Source organism: Peromyscus californicus, unplaced genomic scaffold, assembly GCF_007827085.1.
Source record: "Peromyscus californicus insignis strain IS unplaced genomic scaffold, ASM782708v3 Scaffold_10__1_contigs__length_136768540, whole genome shotgun sequence".
Taxonomy (NCBI): domain Eukaryota; kingdom Metazoa; phylum Chordata; class Mammalia; order Rodentia; family Cricetidae; genus Peromyscus; species Peromyscus californicus.
Window position 1 is genome coordinate 34,696,537 of NW_026294391.1, and position 26,883 is coordinate 34,723,419.

The window sequence follows — 26,883 nt, forward strand, 5'->3', positions numbered from 1 at the left end:
GAGAAATATATGAATTTGGCTAACACATTACAAATAAATCTGTTAAATTCAAGTCATGGGCATATGGAAATTCATCAGTTTTCTCTGCAGTCTTGTGTATTTTTGAAAATTTTCAAATTAGGGAATTATGGAAAAGCAGCAATTACCCTTTATTTTCCGAATCTCGAGCCACCATTACAAAGGTTGCATCCAAAACAGGCAAAAATTCATCATTTTTGTGCATCTAAAGAACAAAGAAAAGAAAAATAAAGTTGTAAGGAATGCATTTACTGAGAAGACCGACCACAATTCTGACAGAAGATATTATTATTATTATTATTATTATTTTAGGTTACTATATAGTATAGTAAAAACTGTATGTGTGAATATGGTTAAAAATGTCACACCCCTAAGAACTAAAAGTACTCTAGGTCTAGGTGTTATCCAAATGTTATACCAATGTCAAACTTAGAACCTACTACTACCTCTTTAAGATGGAAAAAACTGGACAGGTGTGGTAGCACATGCCTGTAATCCTAGCAACTTGGGAAGCTGAGGCAGAACAGTGCCTGTGAGTCTGGGGATAGCCTGGTGGGTTTCAGGCTACCTTGTGTGATTATAGTCTTGTGTGACTGTGGTCTTGCCTATTCATATATATTCATATATATATAAAAACTTTCCAGGGTGTTCAACAGCCAAAGCTTTAAGAGAAAATCCAAAGAGAAAAAACAAAGCTAAGAAGATAGCTAGTATTTTGACCCATGCCTTTCAAGGTCAACCAGGACCCAAAGGAAAATAGAAGCCCTCTGAAAGGGCCCTATAACTGCAGGCCTGATCAGAGAGGCCACAGGGGATCAGGAGGTGAGACTAAGCAGTGCATATCCTGCAGAGTGAAGAGACCCTGGACAGGGAAACTGTAACTAAATGGTGGAAGAATTTGGTAATATTAAACTGGACTAAATAGACACAAGGACTGAGTACTATGCCAGTTATCAGGATCTACTCAAATGGATACCATTAAATATCCTGTTCAGGGGAAAAAACTCAACACATCCCAGTAGTCTCTGACCAAATCTGTGGTGTTTTAATCAGCCATAAGAAGTCCTACTAGCTCTTCAACTCTTACTATGTTACCACTATTTTCATAAACATCCAAGGAATGGTTACTTCTATGCATGATGCTCCTGCCTTGATCCTAAAACTTTCTCCTTTTTTGCCTATTGTAGTTTATTTTTTAATTAATTAATTTATTTATTTAGCACCCCAGCCTCAGTTTCCCCTCCCTCCTCTCCTTCCAGTCCCCCCCCCGACACATACCCTCTGTTCCCACCCCCAATCCACTCCTCCCTCATTTCTGTTTAAGAAAGGGAAGCTCTAATATCCCCTGAGTATCAACAAAACATGGCATATCAAGTTGCTGTGAGACTAAGCACCATGTGTTAAGGCTGGGCAAAGTGACCCAGCATGAGGAGTAGGGACCCAAATGCCAGTAAAAGAGTTGGAGACAGCCTCTGTTCCTGTTGTTTGGGGTCCCACAAAAGGACCAAGCTATATAACTGTAATATATATGCACAGTGCCTATCTAAAACAGCAGAGAAACACTTAAGGAGATGTCCAACATCCTAAAACTTTCTCACTGGCATGCTCTATTTTTCCCATTTTAATTATTACTTCCTGTTTACATCTTCAAAAAGTCTATAGGACACACACAAAACATTCAGTTCAAGTACAGAACTCAGCCTCATAAATTAAAAAAAAAAATAGCCTGCTACAATTACATTTTATAAAAAATAAAAAATAAATGGTCTGAGATTTTATTCAGATATTCACATAATTATATCAGAACCCAAAGGGAAAAGGGAGTTAGAAAACTTACGTTCAAGGAAACAAAAAGGATTCTGAAAAAGCTACTAGAATCCTTTAGAGGCTACTAGCCTAGTAGGAGAATCCATTAACCAGCCTAAGCCCAAGACAAAAGTTAAAGAGGACATTATGTGACATAAAAATGAAAGCCCAGTGGTGTTGGTATGTGTCCTACAATTTGAATGAGCCTCAATTCAAAAATAATGAGATAAAAACAGGTGAAATGGCATACACCTTTTTCTTTTTTAATTTTCTGGAGCTGAGGACCGAACCCAGGGCCTTGTGTTTGCTAGGCAAGCGCTCTACCACTGAGCTAAATCCCCAGCCCCCAAATGGCATACACCTTTAATCCCAGCACTCAGGAGGCAGAGGCAGGCAGATCTCTGTGAGTTTGGGACCAGCCTGGTCTACAAAGTGAGTTCTAGGACAACCAGGGAGACACAGAAAGAAAAAAAAAGCAAAACAACAACAAAAATTAATGAACTCCAGCCCTATATAGGACATGTGTATCAGCACCCAACCCACGGAACACAGTAGAAGAAAGGGCAAAAGAATGTAAGAGCCAGAGGGTAGAGAGGAATGCTGTGAAATGCCAGACATGTCATAGCCATTGCATTTGGGAACTCACAGCAGCTGTGGTTACCTGTACAAGATTGGCTGTCAACATTGTCAATCATTGATGGGGAGGAGCTACCAGCAGTTACTAGCCACTGGGCATGGGAGGAACCATTATTTTCAGAAATATAGCCACTAGTATGTTGCCTACACTCCAGTAAATAACCCCCCATCTATGCTCATGTAAATAACTCTGATTAAACCCTGGATCACAAAGGAAAGGGACTTGTTGAAAAGGGGTTCAAGAAGTAAGAGCAGGAAAACAGGTGAAAAGGATCAAAATGCATTATATACAGATATAATATGCACAATGATGACACCATGCCTCAGACACTAGACATGGAGCTACAGAATTTAATGGTTGCTCTGCTGAGTTTCAGTCTTGTAACCTTGTTCTTCTCTTTTGAAATCTGAAATGGGAATGCTTAGCATGTACCATTTATAATAGAAGAAGTGTTGTTTTTGATTTTACAGAAGCTCACAGCTAATGTTTGCCTTGAGTTTCAATAGAAACTTCAAATTTTTAAAAAAGTATTTAATTTTATGTGTGTGTGTCCATGTGTGTACCAGAGGCATCAGATCCTCCTAGAACTGTGTGTGTGTGTGGGCGGGGACATGACTGCTGGTGCCAGCTTTCTGTGTGTGTGTGTGTGTGTGTGTGTGTGTGTGTGTGTGCACGTGTACATGACTGCAGGTGCCAACAGAGACCAGAGGCATCAGATCTTCTATTGTGAGATATCTAGAGTGGGTTCAGGGAATCAAACTCCAGTCCTTTGTAGTAGTAATCACTTTTTACTGCTGAGCCGCCTCTCCAACTCCTAAAACATGGAACTTTAGAACAGAGTTGAAACTGTTAAGGGAACTTTAGACTAAATGCATTTTGCTTTATGAGACAGCTATGAGCGTTTGGGGATCACAGGCAAAATGATACAGTTTGAATGTGAAATGTCTTTGACGCACTGATGTGTTTGCTCCTTTAATTAGGACTCAAATCTTTCAACGTTTGATCACCAGCTGGTGGCACTGTTTCAGGTTGTTGTGGAACTGTTGTGAAGTGGACACTAGTTGGCAGAATTATTTCACTAGAATGGACTCTGAAGGTAACCCTCACTTCTGCTTCTGGATTGTGCTCTCTGATTTGTCTGTTGCCATGATATGAGAAGCCCCAATTACATTCTCACTGACAAAAATGCTACCATCCTAACCTGCATGATGGACTGAAATGCCTCTGAAATGGAGTCAAAATACATCCTCTCTCCTTTACTTTTTGTTGTCAGTGTATTAGTTATTTTTCTATTGCTGTGATAAAAGCATGACCAAAGCAACCTATAGAAGGGTTTATTTGGGCTTATGGATCCAAAGGGAGAAGAGTCCACCATGGAAAGCACAGCAGCAAGCATGCTGGCTGGAATAGTGAGTTGAGGGCTCACTGCTTGAACCACAAGCAGGAAACAGAGAGACCAAACTAAAAATGGTATGAGTCTTTATAGCTCTCAAAGTCCACCCCAGTGACATCCTCCACACCTTCTAAACCTACCCAAACAGCACCACCAAACTGGGAACTGAGTATTCAAATGCTTGAAACTGCAGGGGGACATTTCTCATTCAAACCATCAGCTAGTAAAATATACAGAGGGAAATCAGGGAGTTAAACATCTCCAGGACTTCAGAACCAAGAAATCCCCTGGATAAAATGCCAAAATACCTCTTCTGAGAAATATTGAATAATATATCACAATCATTTCTTTATGTGGCTATCTCCCTATGATATGGTAAATTTCTTGTAGACCCACACCATTTTCCTTCACATTTGCATGGCCAACATTAAACACAAATACTGGCAGATAAATATGCAATTAGTTTCAAAAATTAATGAATGGGGAATTTCATGAATGAGCCCTTGTCAAATACAAGCTTTAAGAGAAAGAAACTTTCTGTGTCTTGTTCACTGTCATAAGAGATGTTCAATAATTATGACCGCCAAATTGATTTCATCAACAGATATTGGGAAGTGGGTTGGCTGACTGAAACCCAGGTATTGCTGTTGGTAAGTATGTCATCTAGTAGAAGAGAAAAAATGTTTGTATACTATTTTGTAGGCCAGAGAGTAGCAGGTGCCAGGAAGGAGAGACAGATTAGCTCTTGAAGAGGGAACAAAGGAGTCAAAGAAGGGGTTGAGCAAGATGCGACCCTAAAGCACAGTGGGAATGCACAGAATCAGAGCAGAGGGCATTTCAGGTAAAGAAAAAGGCATTAATAGACACTTGGTTGCTAAATATTTACACTGTGATTCACTACAATTTACACTTGCTAGTGTCACACATTAGGAAGCAAAGATATGTAGCACCATACTCACAGACTACTCAATGACAAGCAGTGAGCACTAAGAAGGTATAAAGGGCTAGAATGTGGCTCAGTGGTACAGCACTTGCCTATTATACACAAGGCCCTGGATTCAAAACTTGGCATTGAAAGAACAAAAAAGAGGATACATATATGGTAAATTAAAGGGAATAAAGTTGGAAAAGCAGATTACATGTAGTTTACAGAGCACCTTGGGTACTACCTTATCAAAGGAATATGCATTCCAACCCAATAGTCACTGAAGGTTTTTAGAAAGTGGAGTGACATGATCTAAGATTAGCTTTGGAAATTTTACCTAGTAAGCATGGGCAAACCAAGAGAGAAAGAACAGGCTTGAGAGAGCCATATGACTTTTCATGCTCTCTCCCTCTCTCAATTCTGCATCTTTTTTTCTAATTTATTTATACAGGAGTCAAGTAGCTGTGATTCCCTGGAATGCAGGCCCTAGGCAGGAAATCTACGGTGCACAGCAGTAGTAGGGTAGAAATTAACCAAGAAGTTTGGTTAAGTGTCTACAAATCATAGAAGCATCCACAGCAACTTTATAAGTATTTTGTTATTTTTGAAAGGACAAAAAAAACAGCATTATTGTCAATCACATAAATATGGGACTACAATTCAAATACTTTGATACAGTATGTAATTTTTTTAATTTAGTGGTAGTTAATGAAGACACACTTAACTGGTCAAAAGTGCTGAGAATTAAGTGGCTGTTGAATATGCAGCCCTATAGAAGGACATCTACATCACCTCCCTCTAAAGCTTGAAGAATACCCCATGAAAGGGGGCCTAAAAACTGTTAGGACTTAGAGGATGGAGAAAGTACTGCACAGTGCTGTCTCCTGTTCAATATCTGGCCACTGCACTCATGAAGTCACAGCAGCTGTGGTTACCTGCACAAGACCAGCACAAGACTGGGTCCTTAAACACTCCATCAGGGATAGAGGAGGGGCTTGGGAGGCCCCACCTCTCCCTGAGCAGCCATATGGGCAGTTAATGGCTACTAGTGGGGAAGGAGTCATTTTCTTCAGTGGGTAGCCACTGTTTCAGTAAATAACGCCCGCCCCCATGCTCAAGCAAGCAACCCTAATTAAACTCAGTGGGCCACAAAAAATGACATAAAAGTATGAAGGGTCCTAGTTGGAAAGAAGGGAAGAAGTGGTTCAGTGGGACTCAAAAGGGGCTAAAAGAGGGTAATGGGGGTACATATGTCCAAAATGCCTTGTATGCATGTTTAAAATTATCAAAGAATAAATTTTCAAAGTTCTAAAAGCAAGTGTTTTGACAAACAACTACTATATACTGTTTTTTGACAAACAACTACTATATATAGGAAGCTTCAGACTTTTCTCAAGTCTGAAAGTTGTTTTCTACCAAGAGGTAAAATGCATCTGAATAATAAGTCCATTGACTACCACAGCATAACTAACTGAATCACTCTTAAGTTTTCCACAGTGAAATGCGGGGCATACTCAAAACTACTTGGTGTCTGGACTGATTATCCTCTGACTTCTTTCTGCTCATGAGAGGAACTGCTTTAACTGCCACCCAAATGACTACTAATGACTGAGGGCTGGGGATGTAGCTCAGTTGTAAAGTACTTGCCTAGTACAGGCAAGAACATGAGTTTGATCCCCAGGACCACAAAGAGAAAAGAATTGAAGTATGTCTTTCATCCCCCAAAAGGTATGAGGAAGGCCTAACCTCCAGACCTATAGGTGGGAATTATTTGAAAAAAGGGACATTACAGACATAATTAGATAAAATGAAAGCCAGTATAGTAACCATGCATCTAATCCCAGTATTTGTTAGGCTAAGGCAGGAGGATTGCTATGAGTTGCAGGACAACCTGTGCTACAGTGAGGCGCTCTCTCTCTCTCTCAAAACAAACAAACAAACAAACAAACAAAAAACCACCAGGCGTAGTGGCGCACGCCTTTAATCCCAGCACTCGGGAGGCAGAGCCAGGCAGATCTCTATGAGTTCGAGGCCAGCCTGGTCTACAGAGCAAGTTCCAGGACAGGCTCCAAAGCTACACAGAGAAACCCTGTCTTGAAAAACCATAAAAAAAGAAGTCAGATATTATGGCCCATGCCTATGGTCCTAGCCCTTGAGAGGTGGAGGCAGGAGGATGAGGAATTTGAAGTTAACATAGACTACGGGAGATGATCTTGTCTCAGAAAAACAAAACCCTCAAACAAAAGAAAAGCCTCCAACTGCTTCTGTAAGGTTGCGTCATAGTTGTGCTGATGGCAAAGCCACCAACTAGTCCTCCATTGCATACTCACACATCCTTGAGGACCAGTTACAAGAAATCCTATCGCAAAAAAAGGATAAAAAAATGAGTTCATATTGGAGCAGAGTAGGCCTTCAATCCAATATGATTAGCATATTAGTAAGAGAAAAGTCACAGAAATATAGACACATGAAAACCAATGTGTATTGGCTGGTTTTATGTGTCAACATGACACAAGCTAGAGTACTCAGAGAGGGACGTAAACTGGAGTATTTTTGTGTCCACCTGGCTCCTGCAGCCGTTCAGACCCAATTAAACACACAGACACATATTATTTAAACTGTTTGGCCTAATGTCTCAGGCTTCTTGCTAGCTGTTCTTATATCTTAAATTAGCCCATTTCTATAAATCTATACCTTGCCATGTGGTTCATGGCTTACCGGTACTTTACATCCTGCTCCCTATGGTCGCAGCTGACAGTGTCTCCTCAGCCCTCTTCTACCCAGCATTCTCCTCTCTCTTGTTCCACCTACCTATACTTCCTGCCTGGCTACTGGCCAATCAGCGTTTTATTTATCAATCAATCATAGCAACATATATTTACAGCATACAGGACATTCCACAGCACTTCCCCTTTTCTGTTTTTTCAAAAAGGAAGATTTTAAATTTAACACAGTAAAATTACATATAACAAAACAATTATCAAGCAAGAATTACAGTTACAATATCTAATCTATTTATAATATCTAGTCTATTTGTATTTGGCAGAATTAAAGAAGATACCATATCTAGCCTATATTTGTGAATCTAAGGTGTTATATCTAATTTATCTTTTATCATAACTAAGGAAAATTGTAACTATCTAGTCTTTGCGTGTAGCCCAGAAACCTCCTTTTTTTTTAAACTAGCAAAAACTATATCCAACACACAGCACAGTGCACAGCTTGCAGACACCTCTGTGTAACATAGCCTAGGTCAAGCCCACATGCCATGAACCCGCCATAGAGTAGCTCAAACCCATTGTAGGTGCTGCCATCCCTGGGGTGGTAGTCCTGGGTTCTATAAGAAAGCAGGCTGAGCAAGCCAGAGGAAACAAACCAGGAAGCAGCTCCCCTCCATGCATCAGCTCCTGCTTCCAGGATCCTGCCATGTTTGAGTTCCTGTCCTGACTTACTTCAGTGATATGGAAGTATAAACAGAATAAACCCCTTCCTCCCCAACTTGCTTTTTGGTCACGGTGTTTCATCGCAGCAACAGAAACCCTAGCAAAGACACAATGACAAAAGTAGAAGAGCCCCCTGAAACCACGAAGAGATAAGCAAAGATAATCTCCTGCAGAGTTCACATGGAATGTGACCGTGCTCACAGCTTGGTTTGGGAATCAGAGCCTCCCACTCAATGTATTGCTGAGATTTTTTTTTTTTTTTTTTTTTTTTGGTTTTTCGAGACAGGGTTTCTCTGTGTAGCTTTGCGCCTTTCCTGGAACTCACTTGGTAGCCCAGGCTGGCCTCGAACTCACAGAGATCCGCCTGGCTCTGCCTCCCGAGATTGCTGAGATTTTTAAGCCACCAGTTCGTGGGACTTTGTGGTACAGCAACCCCCCAAAAGTAATACAGTAATCAATCCAATTCACATCTAGTCTAAATCAGACTTCTGTGAAATCCTCCTGGGCAAAATTAGAAACAAACTCCTTAATGTATAGCTGTACCTGATTACAAAGTAATATATATTAAATGTAAGTATCTGAGAATGTGTCAATCTCTGTGCAAAAGGATGATGCTATCGCTCTTTGAATTGTTAATTGTTTTAAAGCTGTGGGTTGCATACCTGTCCATGAATACAGACACGTTTTCTTCAAGTGAGACTAGCTGATTATATTTGAACAGTGAGGGATCTTCAGGTACATACATACCTGGAACATTTTCATCTTCACTTCCATGGATGTCTTTCCAACCCAGCTAACATGGCCAGTTAACTTAATGTCCCGTTCAGGGCTTAAGCTCTGTTTACACATATCTGCAAAATAAAAAGTTAAGAGCCATCCAAACAGTATCAGAAAAGTGTGGACTATAAGTGAACAATATTATTTGAAAAGATGACAAGTTGTACTATATTTATCTTCAAAACTAAAATAATTTTTGACATACAAGACAAATCTAAAAATTTGTGACCATGCAAAGACTATAAAAACTGGAATCAAGTTAAACTCTTCCACCTAATTCTATAAACAGCATGCTACATTCTAAATAGTTTCATATATACATTAAAATCCCCTATAAAGGAAACAATTTCCCCCAATCCCAATAATAATTTATAATTACTGAAAATTCTAAGTATGCATAGAAGCCGATCTTGCTTACCAATCTTGTCCACTAGGGCTGTCACTATTGATAAAGGAGACATCGGAACAGAAGGGTTTTTGTTATGCATGTAGCAAACAAGAACTGTAGGAAACCAAAAGAGTATAAAGTAACAGAAAAGCAGAATTATTTCTTTCATTTAAAATTCCCTGAAATTCACAAAAGGTCTTATTTTCAATAAAATCCAGTAATACTCAAGTAATGATCTTATTTTAGAACTAAAGACTTTTTTCTTTTGGGTTACTGAAATAAGGTCTCACTCTGTTGCCCAGGCTGATCTGGAACTCACTATACATCCCAGACTGGTCTCAAACATGTGGTGATTCTTCTATCTCATTCTCCTAAGTTGCAGATAGGAGCCTCTGGGCCTGGCAAAGACATTTCCCCCTGTTTTTATGTGTGTGTGCTTGTATGTATGTATTTGTACTGCATTCGGGCAGGAACCTGTAGAGAGGTCTATCCTAGTTAGGGTCACCATTTCTGTGATAAAACACCATGACAAAAAGTAACTTTGGGAGGAAAAGGTTTATTTAGCTAATGCTTCCATATCACTGTTCATCATTGAAGGAAGTCAGGAGAACTCAAACAGGGAAGGAACCTGGAGGCAGGAACTGATGCAGAAGCCACAGAGGAGTGCTATTTATTGGCTTGTTCTTCATGGCTTGCTCAGAGTACTTTGCTACAGAACCTAGGAGTGGCACCAGCTGCAATAGATTGGGCCCTCCCACACTAATCACTAATTATAAAAATTCCCCCCACAGGCTTGCCTACAGCCAAGTCTTATGGAGGCATTTTCTCAACTGAGGCTCCCTCCTCTCTGATGACTCTAGCTTGTGTCAGAATGACATAAAACTAGCCAGCACAAGGTCCAAAGAGGGCACTGGATTCCTGAACTAGAGTTACAGACAGACAGTGTGACCTGCCATGTAGCTGTTGGAAATTAAACCTGGCTTCCCTCCAAGAGCAGCTAGTGCTCTTAACTACTGAGCCATCTCTCTAGCCCCTGCCTCAAGCCTCGTAGGTGCTAGGATTACAGGCTACTCTACTATACCTGGTATTAAAGACTTTCATAACCTGAATCAATCTGGAGATCATTTAATCTGTTCCCTCAGTTGGAGATTTAGTAAGGAAACCAAATTCCAAAGCCCAGACCCCCCCCCCCCTCAAGTAGCTTGTCATCACTCTAAGGAAACAGTGCTAAGTGAGAGTAAGAACCCAGGACAAATTGACAGTGTCAAGCAAACCTCCCCAGAAGAGAGGACCTAAGCACAAGGCCTCCACTACCTGCTTTCTTCCTGATTCTCTGCAGTCATAAAGCTGTGCTTTTACTTAGCGATCCCTTTTTCCCACCCACACTCTTGACTACCACACTGTCCTGAAATCTTGTGTATACCTTCTATATCTTAACACACATTATATATTTACCAAGTGTGGCTCTATGTGCCTTATGAATATGAACTCATTTAAATTTGTATTAGTCATGCATTGATTGATGTCCCTGCTTTTCCCACCATGATCTACTCAAGTGTGTCTCACCCCTCCTCAGGAGAAAAATCTGCTGAATAAATACTTGCTGAATAACAGTTAATTCTTCCATCCATATACCTGTTAAAGGATACACTGGGGCATGAGATGTTAAAGGCAAGAAACCCCATTTAAAAGCCTGTCAGATTCCCAGAAATCTTGTTGAGTCTGACCTGTGTCATAGTAGTAGAATTGGAGATAAAAAGATACAAGAAATAAGAAAAAGATAGATCTGACAAGACTTGAATAAATGCAAGCTTCTAGCTTAGGTGAGTAGAAAAAAATACAGTGAGAGCAGAATGAGCTAATTGCATTGAAATGTTGTTTGCTTGTTTATTTGTTCAGAGTTAGGAATTGACTCTAATGATGCTTAACTAGCACTCTATCACTGAGCTATAACTCCCAGTTGAAGATGCTGAATTTGAGAAGCCTAATAGGACATTCAAAGGAAGACATCCAGTAGACAGGAAGGCAACCTGGAACTCAGAGGAGGCCAGGAAATGTAGTTGTACAGGCATTCAGTATACCGATAGCAACTGAAGGGCTGAAAATAGAAGAGATTATTTATATAGAATGTACAGCCTTCAAAAATGCAGAAGATAAAAACTCTGGGAAGTCAACCTTTAATGGATCAACAGAGGAAGAGGAACCTGTGAGGAAGACTGGAAAACAGTAGCCAAAGAGTCAAGAAGAAACATCACCAAAGACCAAGAATGAGGGGAACAATATCACAAATCACCAAAGAGACCAGGGAAGCTGGGGGAAGTCCTCAGTAGACTGTGCAGTGAAGGAGCCGATGGTGATTGTGGCGAGAACACGTTCAAAGGCACGGAAGAGGTGAAACCAGAACATAGTAATAAATGACATAATAAACAGTTCATAATAAGGGACAATAAAACATAAAGACTTTTCTAATTCTTTCCAGAAAATCAGCAATGAAAGGAGAGGGAAAGTCAGTCTGAGAGTGTTTATACGGGAAGGGGGTTTATCTGCTTTTCATTTTGAGATGGAGAATCTTGATGTTTATAAAATGTGGAAAAAGTAAAGTTGCGAAATGGCTTGGGATACAAAGAAAGGTCTAAGTGATATGGCATGTTCCCTGAAGAAGGAAGTAAAAGTACTAAGAGAACAGGTGTAAGGGATTGGCCATTGACAGGAAGTAGTGAGAGAGAATAAAAGGGTAGGGTCAGCAAGATGGCTGAGCCACTAAAGGCACTTGCTGCTAAGCCTGAAAACCCCAGGTGAATCCCCGGAATCTACATGGTAGAAAGGGAGAACCAGCTCGCATAAGCTGTCCTTTGATTGCTTGTTCACACACAAAAAATTGTAAGAATTTTAAAAAGAAAACTGAGGGCAATGGCAAAGGAGTTTGTATGTATAAGGACAGCTAAGAAAACCAAAGTAAGATATACAAATATAAATGTGTGTAATTTTTAATGACCACTACGAATTTTTAACTTTAGATTTAAAGGAGAAGGGTAGCTATATGTAAGTGGTCTTGCATCTGTATTTTAAGAGACATCAGAGCCGGGCGGTGGTGGCGCACGCCTTTAATCCCAGCACTCGGGAGGCAGAGGCAGGAGGATCTCTGTGAGTTCGAGGCCAGCCTGGTCTACAAAGTGAGTTCCAGGAAAGGCGCAAAACTACAGAGAAACCCTGTCTCGAAAAACCAAAAAAAAAAAAAAAAAAGAGAGACATCAGAGTCTTTCTTCAACCCCTTCCCCTAAAAGCCATTAGGAGAGAGTAAGTAGGACAACATGGAGCAGGAAGCTTGAATGGAATGGGTAGGATACTCATGGAGAGGGGTAACAAAAGCAATGGCAGTATGCTGCAGATCAAAAACAATGAAAAGGGTGACTATGTAGAAAGGACCTGTTTTTTTAGGGTACCAGAGTCCAAAGGACTTGACCATGAGGAATTCAGGTAGTGGCCCTGGTAAATGGGTTACCCGCAGGAAGCTGGTCAAATTAGATAATCTATTAAGGATAATGGAGCTAACTGGAAAAGGGAATTATAAATATTGAAGTGCAAACCATACAGTGCTAAACTAAAGTTGAAGGTACCAGTTTCGGACCATTGTTTCTATATACATAGAGAGATCAATAAGTAAACAAATGTAAAGGTACATACATGGACTTAAATATCGAAGCATAGTAATAACCAGTGACAAACTACTCCCAGCATAAGACCTTGGTTACTAAAAGCCATTCTCCAGTAAAAAGAACTGTGGTCCCTCCAAGACTTAGCTAACTGGCTGGCTGGGCCAAAGAAAGGATAAGATGAATCTAGAATGTCTTACTGGTCAGAAAGTTAAAAGTGCTCAAAGAATGATGGAGGACACATTTTTAAAACCCAGGGCGCCATGGAGATGGCTCAGTGTTATAAAGTGAGGTCATCCTGGGCTACATAGCAAGTGCCAGGCCATCCTATGCAGCAAGACGTTGTTTCAAAGTTTAACAGTCAATTGTGGGACTAAGAATGCAGGTCAGTGGTAGAACACCTATCTCCATGCACAAGGCCCTTGGCTCAGTTTCCAGCACTGTAACATGATGAAGACAAAGATGATATGACAAAAAGTGGAAGTCTGGCAAGGAATGGGATACTTACAAGGTCTCAAAGTGTCCTTAACAACAATACTACTTTACTACAAAGGGGAAAGGAGTCATTTCACAGAAAACTTGTCAGATACCACATTTATTAAGTGAAAGTTTACCTTCTCAGGAACTGGATAAATAAAAAGTTAAGCATCACTTGATGAGCCACAGTAAGAACAAAGCATCCCTTCCATGGTGTTCCTCCTAAAGATACAGATCCTGACGCTAATCATAAGAAAGCATCAGACAAGCCCAAAGAGAGGGCTTGTCTATAAGAATGGCTAAGAAAAGCAGCTCACAAGCTTCAAAAGTGTTAAGCTTACAAAAACCAAGGAAAGACTGGGTATCTACTCCTGACACAACTACCAAATGCAACCCATGCATGCGAAGTGTACCTTTCTTTAATAAACGACCACTAGGGAATACTGACTAGGCCTTGAGGATTAAACAGTGTTAAATTTCTGATCTTGATGATAGTATTAAGGTTATGTAAGAGATGTCCTACTTTATAGGAAATATACACTAAAATATACTGTGGTCTGCAATTTAATTTCTCACACATGATTCAGGGAAAATAATTCTTTATATGGTATCTGTTACTTGTCTTTAAAACTATTTTAAAAGCTGGGCAGTGGTGACACATGCCTTTAATCCCAGCACTCGGGAGGCAGATACAGGTGGATCTCTGTGAGTTCGAGGCCAGCCTGGTCTACAAAGCAAGTTCCATGTCAGCCAGGGCTGTTACACAGAGAAACCCTGTCTCAAACCCCCTGCCAAAAAAAAACCACTTTAAAAAAATTTAGTGACCCACTGAGTTTAATTGGGGTGTTTACATGGGCATAAGTGAGGAGTTATTTATGTGAACACAGCAGAATTTACCAGTGACTACAGCAATGAAGAAAATGTCTCTTTTTTTTTTTCCCAGCAACCACTAACTGTCTATAGACCCTCAGGGAGGGGTGGGGCCTCAGAACAATAGTTAACTGCACATAGAGCTTCCAAGAGCTAGGTAATTTACCCTAGGTCATTTACCCCTCTATGATGGAATGTCAAAGGGCCTAGTCTTATATAAGTCTTGTACAGGCAATAACCTGCTGAAAGTTCAAGAGGGCAATGGCCATGTCATACCTAGATAGTGTTCCCTGACATTGCAGATAAAACTACATCTAGTGTGTGTGCTTACCATGCTTGAGGCCCTGGGGTCAATCTCCAGCATCCAAACTAAAATTTAAAACTAAAAATCATAAAGGCGGCTTATTTGGATGATAACTGTTAAACAGAAATCCATATTCATAAGAAAAACAGTATGACAATGAAAAATATTTTTGTCCTTTTAGAATATCCTCATCTGTGTAGTATAAATAAAATGGCCCTTTCTATCAGGGATTCACTGTCTACTTGTACCTGTTATTAGGAATACAAATATCAGTACCTCCTAAGCTGTCAAGGTCCTCAAGAATCCTGCCGAATCTGTGAAATAAAGCAAAAGGTGGATTCAATGAAAATCACAATGACTTCCCTTTAAAATTTCATAATGTGCTTTGGGACAAAGAAAGGGCTTTAAAATTGAGTATAGTGATACACAAGTCTTTCACTATGCTGGAAACTACACAGTCATACACTTTAAATAGATGGACTGTAAGATTTATGAATTATATCTCACAGTAGTTATTTTAAAAGGAAAAAAATGATAACAAATGACAATCATGAAATTAATAATACAGTGTTACCTTACTGTGTTTTGAACAGTCAAATATTTATCTCGTAGTCCAGGATCACTACCCAAAGGTAGGAGAACTTCGATGTAACTGTCCTTCATTTTCCTCGGTGGTAGGTCTTTCTGTGATTTAGCCAAAAAGTTATGAAGTAACTTCCTTTCCTCCATTGCTTTCACATGGTCTCTGAGAAGAAAAGGTGAGGCTTCATAAAATAAGAACAGTGGCCCACAATTCCAGTATCCGCTCCCTCAAACAGGTCAGTCAGACATAATAAATGGAAGGTAGGGATCAATGTCTGTCTCATCTTCAATTCCTTCATTCCCTTCCCATGAAGTACTTGGTGAAACTGAACATTTCTGATGACATTTTTTAGACTTCCAGATACAAGTCTCATACTCTACCAACTGAAATAGCTGGGCACTGGGCATATATATAAGAAGCACATACTTAGTGATATAGATATACTTAAATGGACCACATATTCAACTGATCAAAAAAAAGTTTATTCAGGAGCTGGAGATATGGCTCAGTGCTTAAGAGCACTGCTGTTTGTGTGAGGACTCAGATTAAATTCCCAGTACCCATATGGTGGCTCACAACCACCTGTAACTCTGGTTCCAGAGGACCTGATGCTATCTTCTGGCCTCCTCAGGCACTACACACACAGTACACATACATAAATGCTGGTAAAACACCCATACACATAAAAATAAATAAATCTTTAAAAAGGTTGGGTCACACTACCACCATAGCTTGGTGGTAGAACACTTGCCTAGATATGCAAAGTCCTGAGTTCAATACTTTAAAACTTTTGTTGAATCTTGATGTTTTGAAAGTTTTAATCCTAGTCTGGCTACCTTGTCTTGCACCCCAAGTAATCTCTAGACTTCTTTCTACCAGGACCCGTTCTACCTGAATATACACATAGGCCCCTTTGCCCCCACGAGTCTAGTGAGTACCCCCAACAACCTGGTGTTTGTTTTTCTGTAACCTCCTGGATCTACTCTGGGTCTCACAGGCAATGCCCTGGCCTAGTCTGGCCACTCAATCCTGCACCTCAGCCAAACTCTAAACTTCCACCAGGAAGCATCGTATCTGCAAGCCCCTCCTGGGGACTAGCCTGGTGAGTACCCCTGACTTATATTTATCCAAGCCTTTTCCCAACCTCCCAGAATGAGCCTGGGTCCCACAGACAGTACACTACCCTAGTCTGGCCTTCCCTGCCTTCTCAGCAAGGGAGCCCGAGGCTTGGGCTAAGATCCACCCTACTCATCGCCCAAACCACAGGACTCTCCCAGGTCATATACCTTTGAATAAAGCAGTCAAGTTACATGAAACAGTAAAACCAGAAGACTTGAGTTCAAGTCCCAAGTCTTGACTGTAAGTTTTGGTTTTACTGTGTGTAAAAAAATGGAAAAGAAAAATATGCCATAAGCCCTCACAAGTTTTCTTCTGAGAATCAGTGAATATACCTAAACAGGTTTTGAAAATGCACAAATACATAAATCCCATTTTGCATGGTAATGATGCATCAACTGATTAATACATTAAAAATGTTGCTTTTTTTCCCCCAACAGGAAAGCCCCATCTCCACACAGGGCTCCCCATCCATAAAAAGGTATTAGCAACTGAGCCTACACATCACTTAGCATGACCCCTTGGGGATGAAACACAAAAGTACATACCTCCAGTTTGTGGATACTCCTACTATCTCCCGTAACTTATCCCGAACTGAAACAAAAATAAAGACATTACTCCAAGAAACAAAGAAATAGGAAAAATTGGTTAGCACAAGATGCTCAGAAACTAAGTAAAGCTGCTCATGCACTCAAAAGGTATCAAGATACACAAATTCCCATTCAATGCTACAACAGCTCAGGGGAGGGATCAGGCCTCTGCTCTCTGAAAATGGGAGAAACAACTATACTGTCGCCTTAGTGCAAATAAACATACTATTTGCCAATTCCTGAGGTTTGCTTAAATAAATCATAAAATTTTCAATTTTTCACCCAAAAGGGCTTTATCAAAGCAAGATTTGAATCCCTTTAGGACAGAACTTTTCTGCACATGTATGCACACATATACAGGCCAGAGAACGGCCATAGGTATCATTAGTCAGGTGTGATCCACTTTGTTGTTTGTTTATTGAGACAGGGTTTCTCACTGGCCTGCAGCTTGTAAGTAGGCTAGGTTAACCAGCCAGTGAGCCCTGAGTATCCATCCCTGTGATTCCGTGTCCTCAGTGCTGGGATTACAAGCGTATGCCAACACATCTGGCTTTTTTACATGGGTACTAGGGATCAGCCTCAGGTTCTAATGCCCCCATGGCAAGTACTTCACAAATTGTGCTATCTTCCCAGTCTGCGAACAAAGATATTTATACACAGGATCTCCACCCATCATCTTATAGGCAGTATTAGACCAAATTACTTAGTTCAGCAACTAAGACTAATATCCAAAACTGAGCTTTATTGCAATTGATTTCTCACATATTTACACTATTCTTTTTTGTTGTTGTTGTTGTTTTGAGACAAGGTTTCTCCATGTAGTTTTGGTGCCTGTCCTGGATCTCACTCTGTACACCAGCCTGGCCTCGAACTCACAGAGATCCGCCTGGCTGTGCCTCCCGAGTGCTGGGATTAAAGGTGTGCACACCCACCCGGCTACACTTTCTAATTAGAGCAGTTTAAGCCAGAAAAATAAAGCGAAGACTGAAATCAAGGTAAAGCAAAGAGTGTGATTTAATTTTAATTAATGCCCACTATGCAAGAGTGAATTAGGTTAAATCATAAGCGCTGAAGGGAAAAATTGATACTAATTACCACATACCATGATTCACATGGATAGATGGACATGCTATATATGGAAAGGGGAAAATAATTAGATAATCAGAGTAATTTGAAATTAGAAAATAAACATACAATATTTCAAATAATGTGTTTTTTCTAGCATTTCAAATTACACATTCCAGTTATGGGAAATTAAATGTAGCTATACTTGGTCCTTGAATAACTAAACAATCAAAACCAAATTACAGCAAGAATAACATGCAGCCTCATGAAAGCGGTGGATTTTCTATCAGACCTTTGTGTCACATACTTGGTGCACGCACTAATTATGGTTAAATCATAAGAACTGCAAAACATAACCATTAGTAAATTACTGAATTTCCTCCTGAATAGAAGAATGTATAGAAAACAGCCCAAACAGTATACAGACTACTGATGCTCACTGACATAACACAGCTCTCACTAGTTTAGTCAGTGTAAAGAGGGGTCGGTGCTGAGAACCAAGAAACTTCAATTTTACATACATTCATACTGTCCCCTCCCCCTCTCTCACTTAGACCTTTTAAAGAGGTGACAATTTTAATTTTTATGAGTATTTCTAATTTCTAAGACATACCATAGTCTGCAAATGATATTAGTAAGTGAAACTAAGTGCAATTAAGCATACATCAACGTCCCTCTAACAAAACTACAGACAAGTGTTAAGGTTAATACAAATGGCAGGCTCATTTCTTCCTCGTGACTATATCTCTGTTCCAGGCTTCCATAGCTCTACACAGGAAGTGGAAAGAAGAAACTGCTCAGTCCCCAAGGCTCCTAGGAACACCTCAAATTCTCTCTCAGATTTCTACCTCAAGCTATTATGCAGGTATCTTAATTCTTTTATAAATGAGATGTTTATGAAACATCGACACTTAACATGTATGTCTCAGGGATAGAGAGATGACGCAGTGGTTAGGAGCATGTACTGCTCTTGTGGAAGACCTGAATTCAGCTCCCAGCACCTGTATCAGGTGGCTCAGAACCACCTGTAACTCCAAAGAAAACTGACACCTCCGCATGTACATGTATTCATGTGCGCATACCAACCCCCAACCCCCACACACGTGTGTAATTAATTAAAAGTAAATCTTTAACATGTACAGTTCATTACTGCTGCTATCATTCTGTGCACCTCCCAAGGGAAATGGGCTTTTTCATCATGTAGGCACAAAGGGTAAAAACAATCATGCTTGCCTTCACGGATGTGTAAGGGTCCATGGTTTTTGGTGTACTGGGATCTTTGGGTCAGTCCTCTGCCATGAGTAAGAAGCCCCCTGTTCAAGGTACAAAGCCTGGAAAACAAGAGAAAGCATATTTAAAATAGTTTTCAGAGCTGCTTCTCTGGGAATCTGCAAGACATCACCTCCTCCAGAGTATCTCACTACACAGCAGCTTTAGTACATGCTTTGTTCTTTATTATCACACCATATTTCCTCCTCAATAAGGAAGATAAACTCAATTACAAACTAATCATCTTTAGACTTTGAATCAACCCTTTGCACTCAAAGAACTTAGCAGACTTGTCTAGAAGTTTCCTAGGACCCTAATGAATGAAACTAAAAACTATGTACCCAAAGGAGTCTTGTCAATTCTCTCTCCAAAACAAAACAAAACAAAACTGGGTAAGCTGATGTTAGCTTACTGTTGTTTAAGTGCTGACAACCATACTCTACCATATCGGTAATAAAATACACTAGCTTTGTAGGGTGGCAGATTCCTGTGAGTTCAAGGCAAGCCTGGTCTACACAGTGAGTTCCAGAACAGCAAGGGCTAAATAGTGAGCTCTCTCTCTCTCTCTCTCTCTCTCTCTCTCACACACACACACACACACACACACACACACACACACACACACACACACACCCCAGAAATTAACAAACTGATCTGTGAAAGCTGAAAAGTTACTGAAGGGATCAAGAATTCTAAACACTGTCAAGTCCTCTAGCTCAAGTTACTAGCAAATTCTTACTACATAATGTGAGTATAATGACTAACCAAAAAATTACATTTTTACCTTTTCTTAGAGCAAGCTACTGAGTTACAGCATTCAGTGAAAGTCACTCAGTAAAAATATTTTCTAAGAATCTACCTGCATGTAGTTTTGACAATTATGTGCTGCTAGATTAAATCTTTGACCTTTCACCAATCCAATTAATTCAGCTGCAAAAGAACATAAATTATGCATACTTGCACACTGGAAATTTTAACTCCTTAGCCTCCTGGTCAACTTATTTAGCTGTGACACAGTCCCTGTTGGCCCACTGACACAGAAATACTTGCTGGAGGACTTTAGCCTTTATGCCTTCTACACTGTTTATCAATATGGCTGCCAGTCACTTGGCATTTTTTTCACACAGTACCCTTTCCTTTTTCTGTACTTTTCTACACTGGTTAATATTCTAGTTGTCTTGATCTTAACCTTCAAATTTGAATTTTCTCACAATGTGATTTAGATTTTCTATTTTTCAGCATTGTATACATTTTTATATAAGTTCAAATCTATTACTCATGGAAGTAGGTTATGTATACCTGTATCCTGCCATCTCATAAACCAGGATTCTGCAACAGAACATAACTAGTTTTAAAGAACATACAGGGGATGGAGGGTGATAAAGTCACAATCCTGACAACCTGAGTTCAATCCCCCAGGACTCACAGAAAGATAAAAGGAAAGAACTGACTCCACAAAGCTGTCCTTTGACCTCCACATGCACACTATCATGCACGCACACGCGCGCGCACACACACACACACACACACACACACACACACACACACACGTACATCATGCAGGTATACACACATACACAAAATAATAATTTTTTAAATAAAAAACACTGGAGAGACTGAGGAGATAACAGTGGGTAGGAATGCTTGCTGTACAAGCTGGCCAGCCAGTCTAGCCTAAATGATAAACTCTAGTCTCAGTGAGAGCTCCTGTCTCATGGGAATAAAGCCAGTGATAGAGCAGGATATCTAATGGCTTCCTCTTGTTTCTGCATGCAAACAAACACACTTGTAAACATACATGTGCATATACCTCAACCCACATGCGCACACAAATATGAAGAACCCACTGCAAAAAGAAAAGCTAATCATTTCCATTGCTACCACTAGCTCAAAGACAAAATGGCCCTGATTTCAAACCCCAGTAACATAAAAGGGGTAACTGAATACAGAAAAACACCTGGGTCGTCATATTTGCAAAGTCAATCTCACGGCCCTAAGTTTTGTATGCAGCCTTAAAAGATAGTAAATATGTTCAAAGACAATTTGAACACTTTTTTTAAAAAAGCTGTATGAACTGAGCATATAGCTGAGTTGGTAGAGTGACTGCCTATTGTGCTTGAGGCCCTGGGTTCAGTTTCCAGCATACATAAAACCAAGGGTGGAGGCACATGCAACAATATTTAAGAGGTAGAGGTGTGTGTCTGTATGTGGGTATGTGGACACGTGTGTTGGTTGGTGTATGTGGGTGCCTATGGGGTCCTGCGCAAGGCAATGACTCTTCTGAGCTACAGTTACAGGTGGTTATGAGCTGTCTGACATGGGTGCTGGGATTCTAACTCAGGTCCTCTGGGAGAGCAGCAAGTGCTTTTAACCAGCTAGCTATCTCTCTAATCCCTGAACTGTATATCTTAAAACTTGAAAAAAAAAACGGCTTATAGGACAATAATATGAAAAAGAATAGCTTTTTAACAGCTGTACCATATATTTGTGTTTTGAGCTGACTTCACCTAGACCAACTTCTAGTCCTGTAAGCTCCATTAATGGTAAAGGAGTACACCTTTTTTTTTTAAATTTTCTACACCATATTAATACCATACATTTTCTGTTTTAGACATTGAAATAACTCACCCCTGTGTTCCAATTGCCCACACCATTCAATACAGTACTGTGCTGTAGGTTTCCAGCCCGGGAGTTGTAAGTTATAACATTTGGTCTAGGCTGTCTCATCTGGGTTTGTGTAAGCATACTCTGTGATGTGGAATAATGACAAAAATCTCTTAACAGCACTGTGCTCAGACCATAGCCCCATTGGTAGGTGATGGAAGCAGTGAAGTAGAAGAGGCAAGAGAATTGCTTAATAAATACCTAGTCCCTCAGTCCCTCAAGATTCCCTAGCTTCCTTATTTCTGATAAGCCCACAAGAGCCACACAACATAATCCCTAGGCTTTCAGAGGAAACTGTCATGGGACTTTTAGGATACTCAGGCCACAGAACCCCAGGATTGAACTTTCCTAATGAAAGAAGGCTGAGAATTTCAATCTCTCCATGGCTTGCCTAGGGAGCTACAAGGTCACCTGGAGTTATGAAAAGAAACGGATTGGCCCCATCTTAGGTTCCAACTATGGAGAAAATGGGAAAAAAAACTGTCAGTGTATTATCAGGTAGCGCAAGCCTGGGGGTGTTAGCTCAGTGGTAGAAGACTTGCTTAGAATGAATGAAGGCCTGGGCTGGCTGCTCCCCAGCACCTTAGCTACAATAGCACAGGCAAGGTTATTCACATGCCCACTACTCGGAGAAAATACCTCAATATGCAGACCAAATCAAGTGAGGTGACTCATGTGCATCTGGCAAAAAGCTGCACAAGCAAACACCAAATAACCTGATCGCCTCAGACAGTCTGTACTCTGTAGCTAGAGAGTTTTCTCTCCGGGTCCCGCCAAACCCTGGCAGTCCAACAGCCCACTTATAAAATAAACACACAGACGCTTAAATTATTTAAACTGTTTGGCCTAATGTCTCAGGCTTCTTTTTAACTGTTCTTATATCTTAAATTAACCCATTTCTATTAATCTATACTTTGCCACGTGACTCCTGGCTTACTGGTACCTTACATCTTCCTTGTCATGGCGGCGCCTGGCAGTGTCTCTCTGCCTTCCTGTTCTCTCAATTCTCTTCTCTGTTAGTCCTGTCTATACTTCCTGCCTGGCTACTGGCCAATCAGTATTTTATTAATTAAGAAATCAGAGCAACACATTTGACATACAGAACATCCCACAGCACTTCCCCTTTTCTTTTTTTTAAAAGGAAGGTTTTAACTTTTACATAGTAAAATTACAGATAACAAAACAATTATCAAGCAAGAATTACAGTTACAATATCTAGTCTATTTTTAATAACTAGTCTATTTGTATTTGGCAAAATTAAAGAAGATACCCTATCTATTTTATATTTGTGAGTCTAAGGTTTCATATCTAACTTGTCTTTCATCATAACTAAGGAAGGGATTACTTCTCTACTAGACACTGACAGAAGTTAAGCTTCAATAGGACTAACAAGAAAGGCACAAAAGGTAAAGAGTGCAAGGAAGCACTTCTAAACTGGGGTAGAAGAGCTCAAGAAAGGTGTGGGGGCTAGAGGGACAGCTCAATAATTACAACCACTTCTTTATTTTAAAAAAAAATGAGATTTTATTTTTATGTGTATGGGTGTTCTGCCTCCCTGTATGTCTGTGCACTACATGTATGCAGTGCTTAAAGAGGTCAAATGAGGGGCCTACAACTGGAGTCCTTGAACCTAGGTCCCCTGGAAGAGCAGCCACTACCCTTAGCTAAGTCTCTAGCCCAGTGAAGAGTACTTCTTGCTCTTGCAGGAGACCTAGGTTTGGTTACAAGCACTCACTCGATGGCTCACAACCATCTACAACTCAAATTCCAGGGGATGTGATGCCCTCTATGGTCTCCACTGGCATCAGGCATGCTTATGGAACACATGCATACTAGCAAGCAAAACACTCATACACATGAAAAATACAATTTTATGACACTTTTCAAAGATCTTGTGGAAGAAGGCACACGGGCAAGGCCACACAACTTATAGAAGCCTTTCACATTATGTCTAAAGTTAACCATGCCCTTGTAATGACTTTCAACCTGTCTTCAAATAGTTTGACAAAGCTTAGGTGGTGGTGGGCAGGGAGATAACCCACTTGGCTCACCTGATAGCAAGGTTCCTAGGAACAGTAAAGGCAGATCAAGAACCCTGGTGTTTACACTCAAGGTCAAGCCCAACCACAGCAGGATGACTTCTGAACCCAGAGCAAGTGTCATGCTCTTGGAAACCAAGCAAGCAGAAAAAAATTGCATGCTGTGGGTTAGGGACAGCCAGATATGCTGCCCTTCAGTCTAAAGACCTTGGTCCTTAACTATGCCAGCTGGAAAGAGCACATCTACCAAAAGGCACTCTAGTTGCCCCTGTTTTCCAATGGAGCACTTTCATTACAAGGGCCTTGTCGCTTACCAAAGTCAAGTTCTAAACTGGGCATGATAACAAACATCTGTAAATCTCAGCACTAAAAAAGTTGAAAGCTGAAGGAGTGCCCTGGGTCCGAGGCCAGCCTGTATTACTTGGGCTGTTTCTCTCAAACCGATGAATAAATATACAGGTGAGAGCTGGAAGTGTGGCACATGTCCTTAACCCCAGCACTGGAGAGCCATAGGCAGGTGGATCTCTTTGAGTTCGAGGCCAGTCTGGTTGATATACATATCAAATTTTAGGCCAGCCAAGATTACATAGTGAAACCCTGTCTCAAAAATAAAGTAACAAGGGGCTGGAGAGTTGGCTCAGTGGTTAAGAGCACTTGTTGCAAAAGGACCAGGGTTTGATTCCCAGCACCCACACAGAGGCTCACCACTTCTTCAGGTACCATGCATGAATGTGGTGCACAGGCGGACATGCAAGGAAAACACTCATACACATAAAATAATAAAAACAAATCTAAAATAATTAAAAATAGATGAATCAGCTTATGAGACCCAAATGGCACTCTACAATCTTGGCACATGTGATAACATACTTAAGTCCGATTCCAAGTGTGTCGAGCATGTAACCTTTAACCTCCAAAATGTTTTTCAAAGAGAAAAGGGCTGGCAAGGCAAGGAGGAACGGAAAATACTAGCTTTCGGAAAAGGGAAAACGGGTTAACTACCCCAAGGTTCCAGCCACACCCCTGGTGAGCAAAGGGATAGGAATTTCAAGGGAACACCCTGAGTCATCCCTTTTAAAAGTGTCAGATGTCGCTAAAGTAGGCTGGCATTCTTTCAGGCTAGACCGGTGGGCCCGAGTCTAGGCTGCCGGTGCCTTTTCCTGCAAAGCCAAACATCCACTGCCTCTGTCCCGCCCACTGCTTCTTCCGCCCCGCTCTGCGCTGCAAAGGCAGGCGTGGGCACCCCAGGACAGCGCCCTCCAAGCCCTTCCACGCCCTGCCACCTACCGCATCACTGCCCGCTTCATGGCACTCCGCTGCTTAGCCACGGATGGGCAACCAAGCCCCACTCGCACTCCTGGGTGGAGGAAAACAGGAGACAGAAGAGCGTGAGTGCGAGCCTGAATCTAAACACCAGGAACCGCGCAGAATCGAATCTTGCTCCCCACCTCGGAGCCTACGCCACAAGAGCACAGGGAGGGGGTTGGGCCTCACTGTCGGAAGGGCGGGGCTACGCTACCCGGGGGCGGGACTACCGCGCAGAGAACCGCAGGTCCTGATGTTTGATTGGTGCGTAGCTGGAGACGCAGACGATGGAACTTCCCACTCAATCAGCTAGGTGGGGTCCTAGACTAACTAACAGACAGGACTTTTCCCTCAGTTGTTAAGTAAATGAACCACTCGGCACAACTCCGCACAGCAGAGTAACAGCAGCGGCTGGGCGCACCTCCGCCGGGGTTGAACTCTTTAGTTCTTGACTCTTGGCAGGTTTACTCCCAGTCCGTGGTTCTTGCCCTTGGCATCATCTGAGCAGCTTTCCAAAATATGGGTACTAGCTTGTTCTCCCAGCAATAGGTAGACTGAGGCCGGAGAATAGCCAGCAATTAGAGGCCAGCCTACACTAAACTAAGGTCTAGGCCAGAAGAAATATTGTTCCTGTTTTTATTTGAAATTTTGGTTTAAAAAATGCTTAGTGAGAAAAATTAAGTTGCAGAGAATTTTTCAAGAGAGGCCCATGCCTGTTATCCAGGCAACCCAGGAGAGTGAGGATGGGTGATCACAAATTCAAGATCTGCCTGACTACATAGTAAGTTCCAGTCCAACCTTTGCAGTATACCTAGATCCAATCTCAAAATGAAAAGTAAAAAAGGGATTGAGGGATAGAACAAAGTGGCAGAGTGCAAGGCTAGCATGCTAGAGGCCCTGAGTTCAATCCCCAGTGCCAAAAAAGGAGAAAAAAAAGACAGAACAAAAGAAATTTTCAGAAATTAGGCATGAAGGCATATTGCTAGATGAGTTGATTGTGAGAATGTCTTATTTACTTAATAGGAATCCCCTCACCCAGACCCATGGCCAGGTGCTGAGTCACAATCTACAAATATAGATGTTTGCATAAGTGACCATTCAGAGACTAGGAAACATTTTTTAGAAAGAAATCCTGAGCGATGAACCCCATAGACTCTACAGCAGATGATATTTAAAGTGGGAAAACTCTGAATACTTGGCTCACTTATCTTAGTTCTAAAGTCAGGGAAGCCATGTTAAAAGCAGCCAACCTAGCATTTGTGTGTGTCTCTATCTCAACCTTTTAATCAGGCTGGAAAGATGGCTCAGCAGTTATGAACACTTGCTGCTCTTGCAAGGGATCAGGGTTCCATGCACAGCACCCACATGCAGCTCAAAACCATCCCAGGGGATCTGATGGCCTCTTCTGGCCTCTGCACATACCAAGCCACACACATAGTACACATACATACATACAAAGACTCATACACATAAAATAAATGTTTTTTTTTATTCTTTTAATGTCTTAGCAACCCTGATGTCTCACTGTTGTTCTTGTTGCTGTTGTAAGGCATTTATGTAT

General features: G+C 41.0%; 1 protein-coding gene across 2 annotated transcripts in view; it reads right to left on the reverse strand.

Annotated features, from left to right (window-relative positions):
• Acot9 (acyl-CoA thioesterase 9) overlaps nt 1–25,511 on the reverse strand; it is a 43,154-nt gene extending 17,643 nt beyond the window's left edge. Inside the window, exons 1-10 of one of the 2 annotated variants that reach the window (XM_052730824.1) lie at nt 25,466–25,511; nt 25,305–25,374; nt 19,279–19,376; nt 18,083–18,109; nt 16,939–16,984; nt 15,266–15,436; nt 14,968–15,005; nt 9,418–9,501; nt 8,970–9,073; nt 147–223 (exon numbers count right to left, since the gene is read on the reverse strand). In XM_052730824.1, coding sequence (XP_052586784.1) covers nt 147–223; nt 8,970–9,073; nt 9,418–9,501; nt 14,968–15,005; nt 15,266–15,436; nt 16,939–16,984; nt 18,083–18,109; nt 19,279–19,376; nt 25,305–25,324 — 665 coding nt within the window. In that variant the 5' untranslated portion in view covers nt 25,325–25,374; nt 25,466–25,511. The other variant, XM_052730881.1, reaches the window with a different exon arrangement.
• Between the last annotated feature and the right edge of the window lie 1,372 nt (nt 25,512–26,883).